This window comes from Gigantopelta aegis, chromosome 10 (genome assembly GCF_016097555.1).
Source record: "Gigantopelta aegis isolate Gae_Host chromosome 10, Gae_host_genome, whole genome shotgun sequence".
Classification (NCBI taxonomy): domain Eukaryota; kingdom Metazoa; phylum Mollusca; class Gastropoda; order Neomphalida; family Peltospiridae; genus Gigantopelta; species Gigantopelta aegis.
The window spans coordinates 18156187-18181996 of NC_054708.1; the positions used below are offsets into that span (position 1 = coordinate 18156187).

The window sequence follows — 25810 nt, forward strand, 5'->3', positions numbered from 1 at the left end:
TATACGATGAATGGCGGATTTTGTTGTTAGTTTCAGTAATTCAGTACACCGGTATTACCCATCATGCACTATACACAATGTCAGCCCCCATGAAAACATGGGTTACCCTTGTCATTAGATTGTTATTAGTCCATAGTCATTATACGAACATTTAGACCCCATGCCATGGCATTACGAATTTGTTTTAGACATTTCTTATACAGACGGTTGTGTTTACTAAAGAGAGCTGTAAATCAATGCTCTGTAGCGCTAACACCGGAGGCACATTTTGGTTCAAATGGGAGTAAAGATGGAAAGGATCTCAACTCCCTGTTTCAGCCGTTGCCTGTCAGGCTTGCAAACAGCACCGATGACATCAATATTGGTGCTGAGCTAACTTCCAAATTGAAGAAAGGTTCATAATATCAATTGAAAGATGATCATTTTATGTATCACCCCCCCCCCCCCCCCCCCCCCATGGTCTCTCACTCTGTCATTATACCTCACACATTTAAGGTTGACCACAGGACCATTATTTTAGTATTATGCACAATAAATATACATGTTTGATATTTTAAATTAAAAACAAAATAATGTAAATTCGTTTCATTTTAAATGTTTCTTTTTAAACTTAGGTCTCACCACACAGTTACACAGATGCCATCTGACATTGATATCTGAAATTAATGTTAATCATTGGTTAGAGAATGTCAGACATTTGGTTATTTTTTACTTGTAGTCTAAGAAGAAACCTGTGACGTTTCCAATAGCAGCAAAGGGTCTTTTGTATGCATGTTCCCACAGGCAGGATAGCACATACCATGGCCTTTGATATACCAGTCATGGTGTACTGGTTGGGATGGGGGGAAATCCAATCTGAAAATGGGTCCACTGAATTGGTTTGTACCTATGGTACCAGCACCTCAGGCAAGCACAGCTAGATCCCACTCTGTTTAATTGCTCAACTTCAGATGAAGATTGCTAATAGAATGGGTTGTCATTGGCACTAATAGCAAATACCATTGCATATATATATATATATATATTATATCTGCATTTATTTGCACTCCAAAAATTAAGACAGAACTTTACATCTCAGTTTTTTGCTATATGACCCCATTTGGTTGTAGTATTTGTCAACCCTTTTATATAAAACACTGCATAGTTTATTAATGTAAAATTTCATAGAATTAAATAAAATACATTATTCTATTTTGTAAAATTTATTTGGTGCAGAATATTAAAATGAATATCAATTCAGTTGTGCATGGATTATTAATGCATTTTATTTGTCACTAATCAGGTAAAAATAATGGCAGCGTTTCTATCACTGTATTAGTCTGTTCATACGCCCTACATTTCGGAATCTTGATTTATTTGGGAATCACTGGTGTTACCTGGTCTTCTACTTCATGGTTTCTCATTCCAGCCAGTGCACCATGACTGATATATCAAAGTCTGTGGTATATGCTATCCTGTTTGTGGGATGATGTATATAAAAGATTCCTTGCTGCTAATGGAAAAATGTAGCAGGTTTCCTCTCTAAGACTATAAGTCGAAATTAACACGTTTGACATCCAATAGCCGATGATTAATAAATCGATGTGCTGTAGTGGTGTCATTAAACAAAACAAACAAGCATCAGTTTTAACTTTTAGCTCAATGTTAAAATTTCACAATTAATTCCATTTTTCACAAACTATAAGTTCGAGTTTAACAAAACTTAGTTTATAGTTGGACATAAGGATGTTCATCACAATAAATCAAATTAAAAATTACTTAAATTTTAATTTTAATTGAATTAAAAAAAATTAAAGTGTGATTTAATTTTGTTCTGTTTTTTTATTTTTTTTAAATGCATTGAAAGGTAGATCACTGACATCAAATATGTTTATCATAGGCGAGACATTTAATTATGTAGTATTCTTGTTATGGTGTCATGCAAATTCCACAAGTTTGTACCTTTAATAAATAAAAATTAAATGTTCATTTACAGAAGACCTCCTGAAAATCTTCAATCAGTTCTACAAAAGAAAAGAAGTGAAACTATTAGCAGCAGAGAATGGACTTGACAGTTTGTATTTCTCTCATTTTCAAACCTCTGAAAATTGCAAACATTATTGTGCATCGCTGACACAAATACAATCTTGTGTAACCTATTTTTTTTTTGCACTTTGCACATTATATTTAGGAGATCACTAAATTATATTTAGGACATAATGGATTATATAAAAAGGAAATGAGTTACCTAAATATATTTTTGCATAACCTATAAATGAGTAATACAAGCGAATTTGCAATTCTCAAGAGTCCTGATTTTTTATTATTATTTTGTTTTGGCCAAGCAGTACAGAAAAGCAATATTCTGTACCCCTTGTATTATCTGTAGTTAACTAGTATAAACCATTTCTCATCTTTTAATTACTAGTCCCCTTGAACCTTCTGGTCCAACAGTGTGAAACTAAAATTTCGTCTCCATCCTGTCTCTCTGTCCGTCCATCTGTCCCACATATAATTTTCTGGTTGTGTTTTCAACAGTGACTTAAGATATTGAACTGAAATTGTGTGTATAGCATTATAATGTACTGTTACAGATCACATTTGACATTCGTGACAATTTATCCATTTTTTAAAGAGTTATGGCCTTTGAACTTAGGAGACATCAAAATTTGTTTTCCAGATTTCTTTTAGCAATGCCTGAAGATATTTTGGTGAATTTTTTATATTGCTTTATCATGTACTGTTACAGATCAAGTTTCATTTTTATGTCGATTTACCCATTTTTCACAGAGTTATGGTCCTTGAACTTAGGTGATACGAAAATGTGTTGTGCCCGGTAGGGAATATATTGTTTTAGCAGTACTCAGGATGCTTGTTTTATTGGTTTTTGATTAGTCTGCCCATCATGTATATTGTTAAAAAATACTTAGATGGATGAACACAGAAGCTAACAAAGATGAAGTATGTGTTCCAGTTGGGTGTGTGTAAAACACCTTGCTCTCATGGACATATAACTTTTGTAACTTGACATTGGCACATTTATTCAATAATTGGCAGATATTCTCGTTCTTCGTTAGTCAAATCATCAGACCAGTCGTTCCCACAAAAGAGATGGTGTTCATTAGTTCAGTGACTGTTCCACACAATTTTGTGGCGAGTGTTGTTGTTTTTGGCTAATTGTCAGCTGATGCATATTTTTTTATGAAACTGGTGTTTAATCTGGCACAACATCATAAAGTTAATTCTGTACACAATGTTTTTTTGTTTTGTTTTTTAAATTTAAAAATAACTTATTTTCCATGTGACATATAAGCGTTACACATTCAGGGCATCTTTGTCTTCTGTAGTCAACAGTTATGGTCTGGGTATCTTATTTTGATGTGTATTTTGTCAACCACAAGGCACTTTCTGCATTTGTTCAGACATTAAGTGAAAGCAGATGTCACAAAATATTCTGAAGTAAATACATGTTGACTGTGTTAATTTATTAATGTACGTTTTGCAGATCGTTTGTTCCATGAAGCGTACTTGAGTTTTCGTAGATTTTGTGTGGAATCGGAACACCTGCCTGTAGATTTGCACATCATTATTAGTGATCTTCTCCAGGAAGCAGGTCAGTGAATGAATACCGGTAGTAGTTTACATTCCACCATCTGATTAATAAATACAAATGATATTTTTATAAGCAATTATTAACCTCCATTTATGCATTTAAAGGAATCAAAATTATATCATCACAAAATTTTAAGACATTTACATATACTGTAAAACCCCTCTAAAGTGGTCACCCATAACACCATGTAAAAAGTCTGGTTATAAGGCGTATCTAGTATAGAGAAGTTCTGTTAACTATTGATATTTAAAAAGAGATCATGAAAAACATCTGGTTTTGAGGGAATTCTGCTTTACTCGGGACCGGGTTTTGAAGGGTTTCACTTTAATTACAAAATAAGAATTTTCAATATTGCGATGTGCAAAATTTGCAAAAAAGAACTGTTGGTGTCTGCAATTAAAATAATGCCTGCATATAAAATTCGTGACTTGATTTTGGGTGCAAACGATGAGAAATTTATATGCATCCATTTTTTCCACAGTTTACGTAATGTCAGAAGTAAAGATTTAAGTTCAAAGATGCCTCTCTAAAATAAAGCATGGGTCAAACGATGTACCTGGTGACTTCTAAAATCAAGTAAACGTTGCCATAAAACATACACTGCTGGGTGAGTTTAGACTGTAATTTACTTATTATGTAAATATTTCAGGTCATGTTGATGACATATTCCCGTACTTCTTGCGTCACGCTCGGGATATATTTCCTCATCTGGAATGCATGGAGGATCTGAAGAAAATCAGTGATCTGAGGCTTCCTGCAAACTGGTATTCTTTATCTTCTCTGTGGTAACTAATGAACACAGCACAGAAGGTTAGCCAAGTAACCGGCTGTTCAATTAAATTAATTAATTATAGCAATTGTCTACTATTAATTAATGTTACAGGAAGTGATTCTGTTATGAATACAGTAATTTTCACAAATGAACACTTGATTAATAATTTCAAAACATATCTTCCCTGTGGTTACTAATGAACACAGCACAGAAGGTTAGCCAAGTAACTGGCTGTTCAATTAAATTAATTAATTATAGCAATTGTCTACTATTAATTAATGTTATAGGAAGTGATTCTGTTATGAATACAGTAATTTTCACAAATGAACATTTGATTAATAATTTTAAAACATATTTAAGGCAAGTAAAACATTATGGGCTGAATTTACAAAGCCTGTTTATGACTTACAGGAGAATAATTATGACTTACAGGAGAATAATTACATTTATCATCCATTAAAGGCTTTTGTAGGAGATATCGCCTGCACTATAATTTGCAATATCTCCTGCGATATTTTCCTAGGAGATATCGCTTCTTATAATCTTGATTGGTCAAATTGTAATCACAAGACAATATTTTGTTATGTCACTGTGTATGCTTCAGAGCTAAACCTATCATTACCGTATTTGACCGGAAATAAGCCCAGGGGGCCAAGACAACTCATTGTGAGCTTGGCATGGGGTGGGCTTATTCCCAGACAAGGGGCCAGTTTTGTTGAAATTTTTTTTAATAATAATAATTAAAATAAATAACAATATTTAAATGAACTAGGAAAAAAACAAAAAACGTTCAGTAGCACATCTATTAATTAGTGTTCCATTTGTTATTAATAAATAATAATTGTTTATTAATTAAATTGTTTTTTTTTTTACTAGTATCTAATTATCAGAAACACACCTTCTATGTTACAATTACTTACCAGTGCTGTTTATTTACATCCAAAATTTAATGCTGAGAAGACTTAAAACAACAGCAATTAACAACAAACTCAATAGCCTATACACACGTTTCTGACACGGGCAGCTAGCTTACACTGCAAAGAATTGTCAATCTAAGGTCATTGTTCTTAGCCAATCAGAATACGGTATTTGCTTAATTAGCATTAACTGCGGACCCAGTGTGGTGGTAAAAATAGACACTGGTTTTTAGTTCATACTTGCCTTGGATACTTCAGAGAAATACTGCAGGCATGAAATTGAAAACAATGTTACACACTGTTATTGTTAGACTGCTAAATCTCACTGGTGGTAAAATATTGTGTTACATTTGTGTTTAATTATCTGCAGGAGGTATGACCTTTTAAATGAACTTTGAGCAAACTTGCAATTTCATGTTATTTATAAGGTGACGAAGTTGGGGGTGGGCTTATTTACGAATGAGGGCCTAATTTCTTAAATGCTATCAAAACGGAGGTGGGCTTATTCAAAGACATGGGCTTATTTCCGGTCAAATACGGTAGTGATGTCACGCCACTGTCGTTTTGCTAGTTAATGAGTTTACCACTTAAACACCATCGTTTAAGCAAAACAGGTATCGTAAACTATGGCGATTTGGTATCTTGACATAAATATTTTGACACTTGGTCATGAGAGAAACAGATGGTAAATTCACTGATGTTGATGCATAACCTACTCAGAACAACTCTGCGAAGAATATTTTATATGTATATTGTTCCTAAGACATCACAGTATACGCCATGTCCTTTGATATACCAGTTGTGGGGTACTAGTTCGGATGGTGAAAAACCTGAGTTTGATTATAACTATTTTTAGTTAGAGAAGCTAATGGTGCCCTTGATAACTGGAGTAAAAGTTTATTTTGTTTAATGACACCATAAAGTGCACATTGATTTATTTATTATTGGATGTCAAACATTTGAGAATTCTGACATATCATGTTTACGGTAACCCGCTATATTTTTCCATTATTATTATTATTCCATCAGCAAAAGGGCGAGACGTAGCCCAGTGGTAAAGCATTCACTTGATGCGCGGTCGGTCTGCGATCGATCCCCGTCAGTGGACCCATTGGGCTATTTCTCGCTCTAGCCAGTGCAGCACGACTGGTATATCAAATGTCGTGATATGTGTTATCCTGTCTGGGATGGTGCATATAAAAGATCCCTTGCTATTAATCGAAAAGAGTAGCCCATGAAGTGGTGACAGCGGGTTTCCTCTCTCAATATCTGTGTGGTCCTTAACCTTATGTCCGACGTCATATAACCGTAAATAACATGCGTTGTTAAATAAAACATTTCCTTCCATCAGTAACAAGGGATCTTTCTTATGTACTTTCCCACAGTCAAGACAACACATACCATGGCCTATGATATACCAATCAATAGGCACTGCTTGGGATGGAGGAAAAAACTCAATCAGGTAATGGGTCGACTGAGGTGATTTGTTCTATGACCCTCCCCCCTCCAGCCCCGTCGGTGAACCCATTGGGCTATTTCTTGTTCCAGCCAGTGCACCTTGACTAGTATATCAAAGGCTATGGTATGTGCTATCCTGTTTGTGAGATGGTGCATATAAAAGATCTCTTGCTACTAATGAAAAATGTAGCGGGTTTTCTCGCTAAGACTATGTCAAAAATACCAAATGTTTGACATCCAATAGCTGATGAAAAATAAATCAATGTGCTCTAGTGTTGTCTTTAAACAAAAAACAAACTTCTTTTCTTCTTTTTTTTGTTTTGAGACCCGAGCATCTGAGGCAAAGACTCTACCAACTGAGCTAGATCCTGACCCTTGATGACTGGAGTAAGGTGGACTATTTTGTGATACCTTTACAGGGATAATTTGTTTTGCTTGCATGCTACAAATGGATGCCAGGTTTGGTAATCACAATCTGATGCCAAACAATTGATCAATGTTGTTTATGTGCTGTTTGTTAAATATTGATTTTAAGAGAGTATGAAGACATTTCCATGTCAGTTATTTATTGTTTTTGATTGTAGGTATCCAGAAGCAAGATCTATTCAGAGAAAAATCATCATCCACGCAGGTCCGACAAACAGTGGAAAGACGTATCATGCTCTCGAACGGTTTCTGTCAGCAAAGTCGGGCGTTTACTGTGGACCACTTAAATTGCTAGCTCAAGAAGTTTTTGTTAAAAGCAATAAAAATGTGTGTTAAAATCAGTAAAAGTGTATGTGTGTGCCTACAAAATTAAAAGTTCTTTTGTATTACCAGTTTTCCAATTTTTGCTATAAAAATTGTACGGAAGAGTAAAAGAAGCATTACATCTTTTAATTTACATTGGAATTTTATTTAGCTATGCTTTAAAAACAAAGATAAACATGACACCTGGGCTGAATTCCTACATAGCTAATATTGTGATATTGTTATCACTATTAAAAATCTAATTTCTTCCTGATATTTAAAAAATGTTTTGGCTTCATTATGTCTGTGAACTGATGAACTCTCACAACTACATACCATATGGTGACTTGGTGTCATCAAGTTCTGTTCTGCTCTGACATATTCTGTTCCTCCTCCTGCTGTGTAACCTGTATGGTTGTACCATATCATCATCTCTCTCATGGACAAGACAATTAATGTTTTAACAGTCCTGGATCAACAGTTTCTCAATGGGTTATTTTGTGTTATGACCTATAGTTAATCTGTCGGTTAAACTTGAAAAACTTTGTTGTTTTTTAGGGGACACCCTGTGACTTGGTTACGGGTGAAGAACGACGCTATGCAAACTCTGATGGAAGTTTGTCAAACCATGTGGCTTGTACAGTAGAGATGACAAGTGTTACCATGCCGTGTAAGTAGATAGATCTTTTTACTAAATGGATTGGGTTTTTAGTCCTCTACCGGTCCAACCAGAGGGAACCATAGGTTTCATCTCCACCCTTCTGTGTGTTTGACCGTCTGTCTATCCCACATACAGTTTTCTGGATGTTTTTTTTTGCAATGCCTCAAGATATTGAGGTGAATTTTTTTTGTATAGCTTTACCATGTACTGTTACAGATAAAGTTTAACTTTCATGGCAATTAACACATTTTTCACAGAGTTATGTCCCTTGAAATTAGGAGATACGAAAATATGTTGGGCCCAGTAGGGGACATGTATTGCTTTAGCATGGCTTGTATTTCTCAATGGATTTAAACCATTGGCTGTTATGTTCTTCCTGGATTGATGTTTTAACCTTTGACCTGTACATATTCTATGTGGATTACATTTTAAATCATCTGGCTAGCTGCTTAAATAATGAAAATGTTTTTAGCAGACAAATGTTTTAATATATACAATGAAACCCCTCTAAACAGGACACTCATGGGACTAAGTAAAAAGTCCAGTTTTAAGAAGAATCCAGTTTAGAGAGGTTCTTTTGTGTACTAATATATAAAAAGGGACCATGAACAATTTTCAGTTTTGAGGGAATTCCAGTTTACAGAGGGTTTGGTTTTGAGGGGTTTTACTGTGTTTATATATGGTTGATTTTTAAGTAGATCACAGACCACAGGAGGCATCTCTTTTGGGTGGAAAAAAATTTAATTATTAAAATTTAATTCTTCTCTGGATTTTCCCCACAAAAAACTTTACTTGATGTTTTAAATTTTTATTTGAACAGGTGAAGTTGCAGTCATTGATGAGATCCAAATGATAAAGGATCAGCAGAGAGGCTGGGCGTGGACTCGGGCCTTGCTGGGGGTCTGTGCTGACGAAATTCATCTCTGTGGAGAGGCCTCGGCAATAGACCTTGTCAAAGAATTAATGCTGGTAACTGGAGAAGAAGTTGAGGTACTCACAGTTGTTTTCACAGTCTGTTTTGGTCATAGATAGGTTTGATGATAGTCTATTATAACGTCTCACTTCTGACTAATATCATACTGCCCTACTGGTCACATCTAGGAGGGTTAAGTTTACCCATGACTAATTATTAATTGGAAAAAGTTTAAAATTTAGTTTTGCATTCAGAAATACATGTTTCCTTTTAATGGGGATGGGTTCATCTTTAATTTTTGGTGGTTTGTCAATGGCAAAAGTTTTTGAGTGCAAAGCGTTTTTATTTTTATTTATCTACATATACTGACGTTCAAAAGAAACTATACCAAGAAACATTGATTTAACTTCCTTTATAATTTGGATAATGGAGAAAAAAAAAAGGTTGTTAAGTATATTTCTGCTTTTATGGAATAAAATTTTGTTCCCAATGTGCCAAAATACCACACTCATGAATATAAATGTTTTAAACGTGCAACATATTTAGTTTTTTCTTCAGAAGTCTGTCAGAGTATTGGTATGGTTTCTTTTGGACGTCAGTATATATTAAGTTTATTTTTCTGTATTTGCCCAGGTTAGAAGATATAAGAGGATGACTAATCTAGTGTACCTGGACAAAGCTGTTGGTGTGTGTTTGGTTTACATTCTTTCATAATACGGTGGAATATATATCAACAATTTCATTATGTAATACAGCTGGTGCTGCAAAAGTTAGAAATAATACAAACAAACTTGCTACTCTGTACTGTACTGTCAGTAAACAGCTCATCTTTTGTCAAACCACATTGTCCACTGTCATAACTAAAATATGTTTACTGATGTCACATTTAATAATTGTAGTACTAATTGTTAAACTGTATTTCTTATGATATCAACATTTCTTTTTATCTTTCGTAACATTACAGAATTTATTGTATTCTTGAAAACCTTGCTACCAGAATGTGCTGGTCCTGTACTGTAATAAAATTTTGAAAAATTATTTTAAAATTTATTTCTGTTTTTCTTTTCTTTTCTTTTTGTCTAGGTTCTTTTGACAATATACAACCAGGGGATTGCATTGTTTGTTTCAGCAAGAATGATATTTACTACATAAGTCGCCAGCTAGAACAGCGCAGGATAGAATGTGCTGTCATCTACGGTGGTTTACCGCCTGGTATGCTAGACTCTTTATTTCTCATACTCTGTAACTTCTTGGTGAATTTTTTTTTTTGCCAAATTATCTATTAAACTTCAAAAATGGTAGATAAAACCAGTTATTTTCGAATAAAATTAGTAAAATTATTTTGCCAACTTAAAATAAAATTCGGCAATTGTTTTTAAAATTCGTATTTGGCGAATTTGGCGACTGCTAGAGTTAGCAATGGTTACGCTATGTGTCCATTTGTTCGAATGCAGTATATATGATGTGACACAGATGTGAAAACATTTTGTGTGTGTGTGTGTCCATATATGCAGTTGCCAGTGCGATTTTGTATCCACTTGTGTGTTTTCGTACACATTTCTGTACACATGTTCAAATGCGGTATACATGCTGCGCGGAAACAGACACAGGTGTGAAAATATTTTGTGTGTGTGTGTGTGTGTCCATTTATGCAGTTGCCAGTGCGATTTTGTATTCAAAGTGATTTGTAAATTTTCAGCTAATTAAATAATGTTCTACCTTAATAGTCTTGAAACTTGATATAACCCTCATACATTTTGTTTCACCAAACTGTAAAATTAAGGAATCTGATGACCCTGACTATTAAACTATTTATTAAACAATTCTCATACTGGCAGAAAACACTTTATACAGATTTTTGTCTCACCTTGATGTATTACTTTTCCAATGGAGACAATGTTGTCGACTTTTATGTTGAAGTTTTGCATTAAAGTTTTGCATTTTGATTTCGTTTCTCATAAGCTATTAGTCCTAGGTAAATGAAACTTGGTTTATAGTTGCACCTATGGATGATCATCACATTGTACTGAAAATGTTTGTGGTAAGTGAGACGTTTAATTCTTATTCATGTTTGACCAAACTGTATGTTAATGTAAATTATTGTTTTACTTACAAAGGTACAAAAATTGCACAGGCTGAGAAATTCAATGATCCTAATCATCCGTGTAAAGTGATGGTGGCAACTGATGCTATCGGAATGGGACTAAATCTGTGAGTGTAGTCTGGAACTAAATTAATTGTTCCTAATCATTCCTCTTTAGTTTCCACATAATATCTTATAAAGTTAGCCAAGTTTTTTTTTTATTCTTTCCTTTTTGTTCTTGATTATGAAATTTAATTTCTATGTAAACATAACATGGCTTGTTGATTTCCGATGTTATGAACATTTAAAATGGGTAGCTTTAGGAAGGTGTAGGACGTATCCCAGTGGTACAGCGCTCACTCGATGCCTGTGCAATGTGGTGGTACTACCGGTATTTTGTCATCGTCCTTGGTTCGATGCGCGATCGGTCTGGGGTCGATCCCCGTTGGTGGGCCCATTGGGCTATTTCTTGTTCCAGCCAGTGCACCACGACTGGTATATCAAAAGGCTGTGATATGTACTACCCTGTCTGGAATGGTGCATATAAAAGATCCCTTGCTGCTAATCGAAAAGAGTAGCCAATGAAGTGGCGACAGCGGGTTTTCCTCTTTCAATATCTATGTGGTCCTTAATCATATGTGTGATGCCATATAACAGTAAATAAAATGTGTTGAGTGTATTGTTTAATAAAACATTTCTTTCTCTTTTTTTTGCTTATGGGAATATTTACATTTAATATTACTATCTGAAGGGAATAAACAAAATGTTTAAGTTACAACCTTGGAATATTTAATTTGTAGAAGTGATCCAAAGAGGTATACACTTTTGTTTTAACAATTTTTAACATGTAAATACTGTGAGATATGTTTATGCAATGTATACTTGATAATCTGTGAGTGTAAATGTATGTAAATTGTTACGTTTAGGGCCATTAAGAGAATCATCTTCTACTCTATGATGAAGCCCACCATTAACGAGAAAGGTGAGAAGGAGATGGATGTGTTGAGTACGTCTCAAGCTCTTCAGATTGGAGGTAGAGCTGGCAGGTTCGGGACGGTGTTCGAGAACGGAGAAGTCACAACGTTCAGAAACAGTGATCTTCAACTGTTGAAGGATGTCATCAGTAAATTCATCGACCCAATCGAGGTATTAACCGCATTCAGAATATTACAGATATACCCATCTACATTCTGTAATAAAAACCCACAAAAAACACATTATTTACTATGGTAATGCAAACAAATAAAGTGATGATCAACATCAATATAAAAATTCAAGATTTAAATAAAAACAGTGTAAAGAACTGTGCAAAAATACAAATATCACAGATAGATACTGACTTTTACTCAAAACTTTAATTGTATCCCGAAGAAAACAAGGGGATGTGTGCTGTATTGGCCATTCGCAAAGAGAATGTTACACCCATGCACCACAGTGAGGTTACGGCATGCGCAGGGGTCTGACAGTCACAGCAGCTAGAATAAGGTAATGAACTCGGGGGGGGGGGGGGGGGGGGGGGGGGGGCATCCCTGACATTACCATAACCATTTTTGGGGCAATGAACTATTTTTTAAAAATTTTAAAAATAATACTTGTGTTTGTGGGGGCATTTAAATATTGGCTAGAATCTTTTATTGTATCATAAGAGGTTAGGATAAATATTCATGAAATGAGATGGCAATCAAAGGTTTTTTTCAAATGTTAGAAAACATTTCTTAGTCATTGATTTTCTTTTTATGTTTACCTGACCTTTCACCAGTAGCATTTCCCCTATTTCAACAGACCAGTCTGAACATCCCAACAGCCAACACAATGTAGTGAGTCCTCTGCTTTATGTTTTCTATTTCTTTTCACATTACCTGTCCTCAAACAAGGGCACCTCCCCCCACATCCTTTTGCTTGGCTCTGTTTTGGAGTCAAACCTTTGGTTTTGTATTAGTGTTTGGGTGAAATGTTTTTCACCTTCATTTTCGTTAGCTTTCGTATGTCTTTCGCGTATTAATTACATGAAATGTTGTTTATATCGCCGGTTGTCGTGTCGGACGCCATTTGCAAAATGGCGTCTTTATTTACCGGCTTTGTGTTTGTGTTATGGTTTGGTTTTTCTTTCTTTTCACAGATTGAAAAATTATTATTATCATGTCTGATAATGTTCAGTGACTAGTTCGAGCGTGATTACGCTGCAAGAAGTTTACTGCCGGCGGCGACCCTCACTATTTATGTCCGGGTTGTCGTGTTCCATGTGGCCTTACTTCAAGATGCGACCTTTGTTCGGGGTTGTCTGAGGTCGAGTTCGCGGCTTACCTGAAGGTGGTGTCAGTGAGGGCCAAGAAGGTGGAATCTTCGCCTTCAATTGCTGACTCCGTGGCGGAAGTGTTACGTTCAATTCTACCGACCATGCTGAAAGAAACAATGGCGTCAATGGCGACCTTACCCAAACCGGCGGTTTCGGTGTCAGGTCCGGTTCCAGTCCCCTCTTCAGGGGGTGCGGCTTCTTCAGCTCCACCGATACCTAAGACTTCGGATGCCAGGCCTGCGGTTTCTACGCAGCCCTCTAACAAGCCGGCTCATGCAGATAGACGTTCCACGAACTCCAAGGCTCACCGATCTTCGGCGGGGAAGTCATCTTCGGCGCATCGGAGCCGGGACCGTAGCCGTTCCCCACGACCTGCATGGCTCCCTACGGGTTCCATGGATCGTCAGCGCCGACCTTCGATTAATGTGACTTCCAGGGCCTCCCGAGGGTTCTCGACGGGACCGTCCACGGTCCGGTTCACCGGCGGCTTCCATTTCGGCAGATCGATTGGCCTGTGCTCGAGTGCTCCGAGACTTTGGGGATGCAGCGCCTACAGCGGTTTCTATCATTGATGATCCTGACTCTACTGACCATATGACTATGAGGGATTGCTTGGCGGCCGTCTATGACATGTTGCCGTCCTTGCCACATCCACCAACGCCATCCAAGAAGGGACCGACACCGATGATAGCGACTGATGTCCATCCGGAAGATGTGGTTATCCGTTCCTTGGCAGCCGGTACACTCATATCCGATGTGGCGACAGATTTAGACCACACCTTTAAAGAGACAGCGTCCTTTGTCACCTTCCCGTCTTGGAATCACCGTATGTATCCGGTGTTTGACATGCCATTTAAAGATGTAGCTCCGTCTTTGAATAAAGATGTTCACCGTCTTGGGAAGTCATCAACTGTGGATTTGACGGACAAACAGGTCCAAACCATGGATACTGCCCAGGGACGTTGCTTGTTTGTGTTGTCTTACTTGGACGTTTTCCTTGCTGCGATGGCCACCCAGGCAAAAGATGCACGGTGCTACGCGCTGTTTCAACAATCGGCGCAGGTGCTGGCTTTCCTGATGTCTTCGGTTACCTCTATGTCATCGATGTTGATGCTTATCTGAAAAAGTCAACTTTGGATTTCCGGCATAAGAAGGAGCTGTTAGCTCAACCGTGGTCCGCAACAAAGCTGTTTGCAGGCAAGGTTTCTGACATGGTAAAGGCCAATGATAAGGACCAACAGTCGACAGCAACTGTCAAAGCTTTACAACTTATTTCGACGTTGGAATCCACGAAGCGAAAGTCTACGTTCACTGCACAACCACCATCTAAGTGCTGGAGAGGTTCCTTTCGAGGTCAACCTTCTCGACGGTTTCCGGACAGACGACCATCCGGTCCTCCCGCTCGGACCCAGGGGAAGCCTGGCCGACGTTGACGCCAGCCAACCAATCTTGGACTGCTCAGATTGTCTCGACCTACGCCCTCCCCTGATTTTGAACCAGAACAACGACTCGGTTTTGACGCTTCCGGTGTGCAACACACCGATCGAAATATCCATGGTCGGAAGTCGACTTCGCCGTTATTGGCAAAACTGGGAGACACTTTGCCAAGATCCGTTTGTCACGTCGATCTTGAAGACAGGGTATCGTCTGCAATTGTCTTCCATCCCTCCATTGACCACTTCACCTCGAGAACCGCGGCATTCTGTATCACAAGTCAAGGTCCTACAGGAGTCCGTCAACAAACTGGTGGAGAAGGGAGCCGTTCGCAGCATTTCGGAAGCACGCCTAACACCCGGCTTTTACTCGGACATCTTCCTCGTGCCGAAGAAAGACTCACCGGAGCTGCGAATGATCCACAACTTGGCATTTTTCAACGACCACTACCTGCTTCCTCCTCCGTCCTTCAAGATGTTAACGTTGCGAGATGTCCTTGCTGTAATCAAACCGGGGGATTGGCTTGCCTCGCTAGATCTCAAGGACGCCTACCTTCACGTTCCAATGCATGCCAATTGTCATCGCTACCTCCGGTTCGTACTACAGGGTCGGCATTACGAATGGACAGTCCTGCCCATTTGGATATCCATGGCGCCATGGCTGTTCACCAGAATCACGACTCCGATGTCCCGCTTCCTGCATCACAGAGGTATATCCTTTTACCCGTACCTCGGCGATTGCCTGATGAAGTGCCAGAGCAAGACAGGGCTTACTGCACATGTTGCCTTCATCATGGACTTTCTCAAGCATCTGGGTTGGATTATCAACATCGGGAAATCTCGACTGGCTCCCACGCAGTCTCTACAGTTCATAGGAGCTTGGCTTCGACCCGACCTGGGCCTCGTTCAAGTTCCTTTAGACCGTTGGGAGAAGATCCAGACCATGATTGCCATAGCCCTCACCGCTCCAATGACCTTCCACGGTTGGCAAAGTCTCCTGGGTCTCCTCACTTCCGCCCAGGATTTGACACACAGAGGTCGTCTCCAGTTGCAGCGCTTGCAGATGTTTCTCAACCTGTTTGTTCATTTCAACAATCCGGACTTGATCATCTCGCTCCCGGACAATCTACGCTCCAGCCTGCAGTGGTGTCAGCTCCGATCGAACGTCTTAGACAGTGTCTCTATGCGGCCCTTCCTAGCCACTCCATCACCTGTTCGTCGACGCATCACTGGAAGGTTGGGGAGCCCATCTCAGCAACCAGACTACTTCAGGGCTGTGGTCTCCCGGCGAACTCGGACTCCACATCAACCTGCTAGAGTTGTTGGCAGTCTACTACGCTATCCTTCATTGGTGACAGATGTTGACAGGGGCCTCTCTCATGGTGGCCACAGACAGTACCACCGCGGCGGCTTATATCAACCGTCAGGGCGGAACCCACTCCAGCAGTCTGCTGCAGTTGACTTGTCGTCTCTGCAAGCTGGTCGACAAGATTCCGCTGCAACTTCGGTCTCGCCATATTCCAGGGGTTTCCAATGTACTAGCCGACACGCTGTCTCGGCCGTCGTCTCCACAGCTGACAGAATGGATGCTCCATCCCGAAGCGTTTCGATGGGTGTGCGACAGACTTTGGACACCAAACATCGATCTCTTCGCCACACGATTCAACCATCAGCTGAGAGTTTACGTGTCTCCGGTGCCAGATCCCGAAGCTCTGGATCTCGATGCCTTGGCCATCAGCTGGGAACAGATGGACGCGTACGCTTTTCCTCCACCAATCCTCCTTCCAAGGGTGCTTCAGAGGTTTCAGCTGTACCATTGTTGCCTGTTGCTCATTGCTCCGATGTGGCCATCCAGGATGTGGTATCCAGATCTAATACGTCTTGCCGATCCACATCCTTTACCACTGCCAGACTGGGATCATCTGTTGCTGCATCCCATGTCAAGACTATACCATCCATGTCCGCAGTTGTTCCAACTGCACGCGTGGACTTTTATCTCCAAGAGTTTGAGGAAGAAAGGCTTTTCTTCGCAGTCCATGGCGGCCATTTTGAAAGCGCACAGATCATCTACTACTGTGGCTTACAACGTCAAATGGCTTTGCTTTCACCGATGGTGTGTCCAGCAAAAACTCAAACCTCAGACGATCCAGATACCTCGTCTAGCTGATTTTTTGCTGTATCTGCGGACCGCTTTACGATTGAAGGGGTCTACCATCGCTGGGTACGTTGCGGTCATCGCTACTATTCGTGATGTCGCTACTGGAACGAAGTTATCAGGTATTCCTGAGATCCATAAGATGATCAAAGGGTTTCGCCTTGAGGAACAAGTACATCGGTTTCCGCCACCAAGATGGGACCTGAATCTGGTGTTACGAGCGTTATCGACCGCACCTTATGAGCCGATCGAATCCTCTTCCCTGCAAGACTTGATGTGGAAGACGGTGTTTTTACTCGGTTTTGCCGCGGCTGCCCGTGTCTCAGAACTCCATGCTCTTGATGTGGACTTGGTATGTTTTCACCGAGATCGTCATGCGGTCAACTTGGGGTTACTCATGAACTTTGTTGCAAAGAATCAGTTACCAGACCAAGTGCCTCGTTCGTATGTTGTGCAGGCCCTCTCCTCTAGTGTTGGTCCAGCGGACGTTGAGGACTTGGCGTTGTGCCCTGCACCAGTACATCGAGAGGACCAGATCTTTTCGACAACATCGCAAGAGACTTTTCCTCTCCTGTAACCAGAGTCGGTTGAGGGATATTACCAAGAACACGGTGGCCACCTGGATCCGGTCTTCTATCCTGACCGCCTATCAGAAGGAGGGTTTACCTGCTCCATCTGCTACTAATCCGCATGAACTCCGTGCCTTGGCTGCTACGATGTCCCTGCACTGCAACACACCCATTCAGCACATTATCACTGGTTGTTTCTGGGCTACAGACTCCATCTTCGCCAACTATTATCTGAGGGATATCTCCACAGAGGACGTTGAGGGGTTCCATCATCTGGGTCCGGTTGTTGCTGCACAGACTCTGTTGAATACAAGCCGTCGCCGTTGATGTCTGTCGGATTCTGGGCTGCATACCGAGATGTCCATCAAATTGACAGGTGAGGATTGCTTAGACTTTTGTTCTTTTGCACAGTTTACACACTGGTGCCGGAACTTTTGTCTCGATAACCTTTTTCCCTGCACTGCATGTGGTTATTTGTTGTCGTTATTGAACTAACAGTTCTTTGGTGTACTAGACAGAAAACACTCGGGGGTGTTGTTCTGTTCAATGTTCTGACGGATGCACCTCATTAGGTTGTCGCTTGTTATTACTAACACTTCAATATGTGAGGGTTACCCAACACCTGCATCCCTGGTGGCTACGTCTTCCCACCCTGTCAGAACCAGCATGAGATGTGGCTGCCGCCTCCTGGTCCTTTGTTCTAGGAGCCGCACCTGCCACTGCTGATGGATGCCACCATTCTGGTTGTTGTTACTAACATCACCTGCATTGGTCTGTGACGGGTATCTCTAGGAGGAGAGCTTACCAAGGTTGGCATTATTCTTCCACTAGTCAGCCTTTTTCCGGTTTGGGGAGTTATCACAAGCATCTACGGATTTCGGCACCCACCACCATCTGTTGAATGCTGCCCTTGTTTGAGGACAGGTAATGTGAAAAGAAATGGAGAAAACTTGGAGTGTTTTCTCTTTTATAGATACATTACCTGTCCTCAAGATTTCATCCCGCCCGGGCCTCCCCGCTGCCTGTTCTCCGTGCGATGCGCTCAGGGAAAAAGAAGGAAGTTACAGTCATGTGACCAGAACTAGAGAGCAGTATGCTGTAGAAGAATTTAGGCCATCCCATTGGCTGTTGGGATGTTCGGACCAGACCACTTGCGTGGGGGGCAGGTGCCCTTGTTTGAGGACAGGTAATGTATCTATAAAAGAGAAAACAGTTTTATTGTATTAATATGATGTTACAGTTTTATTTATTTTATTATTTAATTTATTCCTCCAGGCATTGCAGAAAACTTGTGCGTGTTTAAACAACACTTGTCTTGTGTGGTTTCTTTCCAGCAAGCTGGTTTGCATCCCACTGCTGAACAGATTGAACTGTTTGCATATCACTTGCCAAATGCAACCTTATCAAACCTCATTGTGAGTATTAAAACAAAGATTTTTTAGACCAATTTGCATATCACTTGCCAAATGCAACCTTAACAAACCTCATTGTGAGTATTAAAACAAAGATTTTTAGACCAATTTGCATATCACTTGCCAGACTTCATTTAATAAGGAAACAAAGAACCAAGAGCCCATATTTTTGAAGCTATCTTAGTGCTACAAAATCATAAAACCATTGTAGACTATGATGTGACTGGCGTGTGCTGTAATGATCTCATAGCCTACGATGGTTTTACCATTTCTTATCTCTAAAATAGCTTTTCAAAATATAATCCTGTCCGTAGTAACCAGGAGGACTATTCTCCCCCCCCCCCCCCCAACTTGAGTTTGAAAATGTAGAATTTGTTTTGTCCTACTCTATATAAACTGATCAAAATGTGGCTTGTGTCCCCTCACCCTCGCCTCCTCACTAGAGATTGTGCCCCCCCACCCCCTCCAGATATCGTTCATATGGGCCTGAGAACGTCTTAAGAACAGATTGAACTTTTTGCATATTACTTGCCAAATATAACCTACCTTGTAAAATCTAATACAGTAGTAGGTATTAAAATAAAATCTAAATAGACTGAAAAGGAAAGCTACAAGCACCTAATTTACATAAAAAGTCAATAAATAGAAGGAAATTAATAGTGCATTTTGTTTTTGCATTTCAAATGTTTTTTCAAGACAGTGTTAAGTCTGGGTGAAAAAAAAAATCTTTTTTATCAGCTATATGTTTTTACGGATGTGAATTCTATGATTTATTTTGTAGGACATTTTTATGACCTTGTCTCAGCTTGACAGTGACAAGTACTTTATGTGTAACATGGACGACTTCAAGTTCTTGGCAGACATGATTGAACACGTACCTCTCTCCCTGCGAGTTCGCTACGTCTTCTGTTGTGCTCCGATACCCAAAAAACAACCATTCGTCTGTACCATGTTTCTCAAGGTAGGTTTTTAAGCACTAGGAATTAACTATTCAGCTTAAGAATTTTTATTGTGGTTATAATACTTCCAATTATTTGTTTTATAAATAAAAATCTGACTATTGAAAAAAATGGGTTATGTAAATTAAATTTTCTAAGAAAGAACTGTAAAATGAGTTGTTATTTTACAAAAGCAGCAATGACTATTGTGATATTTGACTGAAAAAAAGGGTTTAAGTTTGGTCTTTAAAAGAAAGAAAAAATGTTGCATAAGATTAGTAATTTTAGAATGTATCATATGTATTATGTTGTAAAATCTCTCCAAACAGTGCAATAACTTGTTGTTTTCATTACTGTGTAGTTTGCTCGACGGTTCAGCCAGAATGAGCCCCTGACATTAGAATGGATCTGCCGCCAGCTGGGCTGGCCATTTACCCCTCCCAGAACTCTCTCCGATCTTGTTCACCTTGAAGGTGTCTTTGATGTCCTTGACCTTTACCTGTGGCTCAGGTAGGATATCAATATTTTAATTATTAATACATTCACACAGGTGTTAAGAATTTACAAGAGTTATGCAAATTGACATATATACAGTGAAATCTCTCAAAACCAGACATTTTTTGCAGCCCCATTTTAAATATCTGTAGAGAAGGAATCTCTCTAAACCGGATACCTCTTAAAACTGGATGTTCTAGTTGGTCCCAAGGGTGTTTGGTTTAGAGGAGTTTCACTGTAGTTAATTTGAAATTGATTTTCATGTTATATCCAATTAATGTTCAAGCAAGCTGTCCTGGGCACACTTCAACCTTCTATGTCATCTGTCCACGAGAGGGATGATGGTTAGTTGTTGGTGATTAGCGAGAGAGGTTAGTGTAGTGGCTTTTCATTTCCCCTGCTGGGATGCGAACCCAGTACCTAGTAGCCTTAAAACCGATGGCTTCAGCACCACACCACAAAAGCTGGTTGCAGCCTATAAGAACAGTTGACTGCTTTGTACAGGTCAGTTCATACCAGGTACATAGCTCACAGGGCTTTTTCTTTGTGATAGTTTGGTTACCACAGTTTGGCCCGAGCTACCAGATTCTCAAATATTTAAATTAACCATTCTTTTGAAATTGTATTAAAATTTGTTCATTATTAAAAATTAAGAATAAATAAGTGACATATTTAATTCACCTTTGAATATAACAAAGCAGTAAATATAGAATACTATACGAGTTTTCGCTAGATATCATTTTTACGAAACGAGTGAACTTCCCAAACGTATCTGACCGAACGAAAGTGAGGTCAGATACGTTTGGGAAGTTCACGAGTTTCATAAAAATGATATCTAGCGAAAACGAGAGTGGTATTTTATTTATTACCCTCCTTTAAATCACGCAAATTATGAAAAATAAATAAATAAATTTTGCATTTCAAGACTGGATGTTGATTTGAATAACTAGCCGGTGCACGACTACGTACCGCCGCATTGAGAAATAGTTCGTTGTACTTCCGCTACTTCTCAGTGACGTTTTCAGGGGAGTGATGTAGACGTACTTCCCCATAAATTTCCATCCGGTTTCTTTTTTTAATTTAAAGACATCTGTAAGGTACATGCATCAATATATGTTTATTTTCATATTGGGTGAAAAATGGGTAAAACTAATGCATAATTCCATATTTTAATAAAACGCCCCCAAGAAACAAATGTTCCCGTTACGCCACTGGTTATGCTAATAATGATGAATTCACAAATCACAACAGACAATAACAATTTGTTGACCAAAAATCCAACCAATGAGAGAATAACAAGTGTTTTTGCAGTTAAAAAACGTGTAGCTTGCAAAAGCAGCTGAGTTCACGGGAAAACTAAAGTTATAACTTTAAGGTCGACGACAGTCACTTTTCGCGCCCTTGTTTTGGCTTTGTACACAATAAATATAGCATATCTTACCGTAATTTGACTTGAAATCCATATTTCGTAAAAGGTACAATTTTTTAATCACAGAATGTTTTTCAAACACATTTAGGTGCTTCAGTAATGTTCGGAAAAAAAAAAATCAATAGGAATTTTGCATTGGATTTTTTCCAGCATTCTTAAAACGGAAACGTCATGTACCCAGTTTTTGCTTCTTATTGTAAGGAGGTGCAAAGTGACGTCATTGGAATTCTGATGTCATTCAAATTCAAAATTAGCTATATTATTACAATGCATCGCCACTTTAAAATAAAAACTGGTCTACTAACCTTGACCCCTGTTAAATTTCTACAACAAGCAAACAACGCTGTTTACAGGTCGGTATATTTTACTTTTTTATAATTCTACAAAAAATATTAAATTTAAGTTTAAAAAAAAAAAAAAATACCGTTGGATATGTTTCATTTATTGTGTACTAAGCCAAAACAATGGTCCAAAAAGTGACTGTCGTAGACCTTAATAATGATGAATTCACAAATCACAACTGACAATAACAATTTGTAGACCAACAATCCACATAATAAATAAAATAAATATGTTTAATTATTGTTCTGTTCATTATTTAAAAATATTTCTCGCGCGGTCCAGTTTACATCAACTTTTAATGAATGACATTGCTGAATCGGTGAATGACATTTGTAGTAAAAGTTGTGGATGTTACTGACCTTGACATTAATTATGAATGAAAAAAATAGTCCCGTTATGCTAATACGGTCGCTGTCCAACTAATTGAAATTGACTCTGTTCCCTGTTGACAAATCAAAATACAGTTTGTAATACGCACCTGGTGGTGCGTACAAAATTTGTACGACACCGCTATATCTTCACCAGGAGGGTAATAATTTTTTTTTTTACTATTATAATTTACTTATTTACTTGTTATTTATAAATTTGACATTTTAAACAGCTTTTTGTTCATTTCTATATTTTGGAAAACCGTATTCTTTCACCCTTCTCTGGGGTGGGACGTAGCCCAGTGGTAAATCATTCGCTTGATGTGCGGTCGGTCAGGGATCGATCCCTGTCGGTGGGACCATTGGGCTATTTCTCGTTCCAGCCAGTGCACCACGACTGGTATATCAAAGGCCATGGTATGTGCTACCCTATCTGTGGGATGGTGCATATAAAAGATCCCTTGCTGCTAATCGAATCGAATAGCCCATGAAATGGCAACAGCGGGTTTCCTCTCTCATTATCTGTGTGATCCTTAATCATATGTCCGATGCCATATAACCATAAATACAATGTGTTGATAAAAATAAATAAAGTTTTGTTTGTTTAATGACACCACTAGAGCACATTGATTCATTAATCATTGGCTATTGGATGTCAGACATTTCGTAATTTTTCACGTATAGTCATCAGAGAAAACCCTGTAACAATGTGTTGAGTGTGTCGTTAAATAAAACATTTCCTTCCTTCACCCTTTATTTAGATACCGTTTCCAGGACATGTTCCCTGACTTTGAGCACGTCCGTGACATGCAGCGTGAACTGGACTCTATAATTCAGAGTGGCGTCTACAACATCACGCAGCTGATCAAGGCGAGCGAGAGCGCTGTCACGAGCGGTGTGCAGGACGTGGAGGACGACTTCACCATGAAGAATCTCAGTCAGCGCAAGAGGAACAAGATGGCGACGGACCACCGAGACGAGTCTCTCGAAAACAAGCGGACCACGTCGGACTCGGCCTACGATTCTCGGCTCAACAAGAGATTTCTTGGCGCGAAGCTGGGTCCGGGTCGGCTGACCGATCAGCTCATCAAACAGGGACTGTTGACAAAGGAGATGTTGGAGAAGCTGCAAAAGGAGTGGAGCGAGTCATCTGGTGGGGATGGCGATGACGATGACGAACCGCAGGGTGGGTCATCACAGGGTCAGGGAAACGAAGGGGAGAACTCATTGTGAGTCGTCTGGTGATGGTGATGATGAACCGCAGGGTGGGTCTTCATGGGGTCAGTGAAACGATGGGGAGAAATCATAATGAGTTGTGTGGTGGTAATGATGATCCACAAGGTGGGTCACGAGGTCAGGGAAACAGTGGGGAGAAATCATTGTGAAATGATGCTCTTCTTGTTAACGGATGTTCTTTGTGCTAATAGTGAACATCTGTGATTGTTCATGTTAAAATTGTCAGAATGAAATTCTGATAACGATGAATTTTATGGAGGTTTTTTTTTTTTTATAAACAGAGGTGTATTATAATTTCAGGTTTTAGATAATGTTACTAAGAAAAGAAAACAGAGATTTTATACAAACTGTTTAATTTGAATTAGTATATGTACTTTGAAAGATTTACATTTAATATATACCAAATATTCCAGAAAATTAATGATTGTGTGTAACTTTAAGGTGCTTATACACTGGATTGAGTTTGTTGTGCATGTAATCTGGCTCATGTTTATAGAAAAGACATATTCACATTGTGCCATACTAATTTACATCAGTATTCTGTCATGTGGTGGGGGGTTTTCGAAACTGCTGTGGTTTTCCACATTCAAATAGGTTTCTAATTTATGAACTGACTGCATGCCTCTGATATATGTATAGGAAGACAATCAGCTTTTGTATCAAAGAGGATCATGATGTCAACGGTAAATTACAGTGAAAAGAAATCCCACAAACCCGGACCCGCAGTAAACTGAAATGCCCTCAAAACCAAACATTTTTAATGGTTCCTTTTTAAATGTTGCACAGAACCTCTCTAAATCAGATACTCCTTTAAACCAGACGTTTTACTTGATCTTGTGGGTGTCTGGTTTAGAGGGGTTTCACTGTATGTGTAAAATGGCTAACAAATGACCGATCACAGTAGGTATGTATAGCCTGAAAGCAAACATAGCCACATGTGCTGGACAATATATATATATGGAACATCTCCGATATATAACTACAGTGAAACTCCTCTAAACCGGACACCCTCAAGACCAAGTAAAGTTAAGAGGTATCTGGTTTAGAGAGGTTCTTTTCTGTACAGGTATTTAAAAGGGAGGCCTCAAAAAACATCTGGTTTACAGAGGGTCCAGTTTTGAGAGGTTTCACTGTATGTTTAAACACCTCATGTCATGATACAACAGTCTTTCATAAAAAGGTAAATGTTATGAGTATTATGTATATCACCTGATAGGATATGTTTTGTATAGTATACTGCATCTTCATAAATCAAGGCTAATATTCGTTCCTCGTATTATGAACGAATATTAGCCTTGATTTATGAAGATGAGTATACTGGTACATGTATACACTAAGTCTGTTTGATATCAAACACAGACCCCAAGTTGAAGACAATTTGATATTAAAAACAGACAACAAGACAATTTGATATTAAACATGTAGAGCCAAATTTATGAGGTTTGTTTTTTCTTAAACATCGGTGTTTAAGCATTGTAAATAAATGTACTTACCTGTAACATAAAAACAGGTTTTGTACATTCAGTTTATGCTTTTATTGGGCTGTATGTACGAAGCCTGTTTTCTCAAACACTGGTGTTTAAGTGTAGTAAATGTATGTTGTTATGTGTGTGTTTATGACAAAAACACGCTTTATAAATTTGGCTAATTGTATTTTTGCACAAGAATAAGATTGACTGGTAAATGATTTATAGTTGTGTTATGGACAGTCAAAAAACAAAGCAGGCTAATTGTATTCTTACCCACAATGTTTGTTTCTTGGTAGGTGAATATTTTTATTTCCTTCTCCATATTTTTTTTTTTTTTTTTTTTTTTTTATCATCTTATATTAACAAAAATTCAAACTATAAAAGAAAAAAATATTTTGAATAGTTTGTTGGAATATATGTAATGATAATTATTTTAATGAGTTGGTAGGATTACAACAAGTCAAAATGCTTTTTTGTTTGGCCATATGTTTTTAGCTAAAACATGATGTGTGATTTTATGAAAATAAACTGTTTTATATCTAA

General features: G+C 38.6%; 1 protein-coding gene across 1 annotated transcript; it reads left to right on the forward strand.

Moving 5' to 3' along the window:
- The first annotated feature begins 85 nt into the window (after positions 1–85).
- On the forward strand, positions 86–25810 carry LOC121383217 (ATP-dependent RNA helicase SUPV3L1, mitochondrial-like). The gene is made up of 15 exons (XM_041513103.1): positions 86–394; positions 1976–2053; positions 3485–3592; positions 4242–4356; positions 7324–7492; positions 8027–8138; positions 8950–9119; positions 9676–9727; positions 10126–10254; positions 11160–11253; positions 12052–12271; positions 18913–18993; positions 19772–19951; positions 20290–20438; positions 23324–25810. The coding sequence occupies exons 1-15, from the start codon at positions 166–168 to the stop codon at positions 23793–23795; spliced, it is 2358 nt and encodes a 785-aa protein (XP_041369037.1). The 5' UTR covers positions 86–165; the 3' UTR covers positions 23796–25810.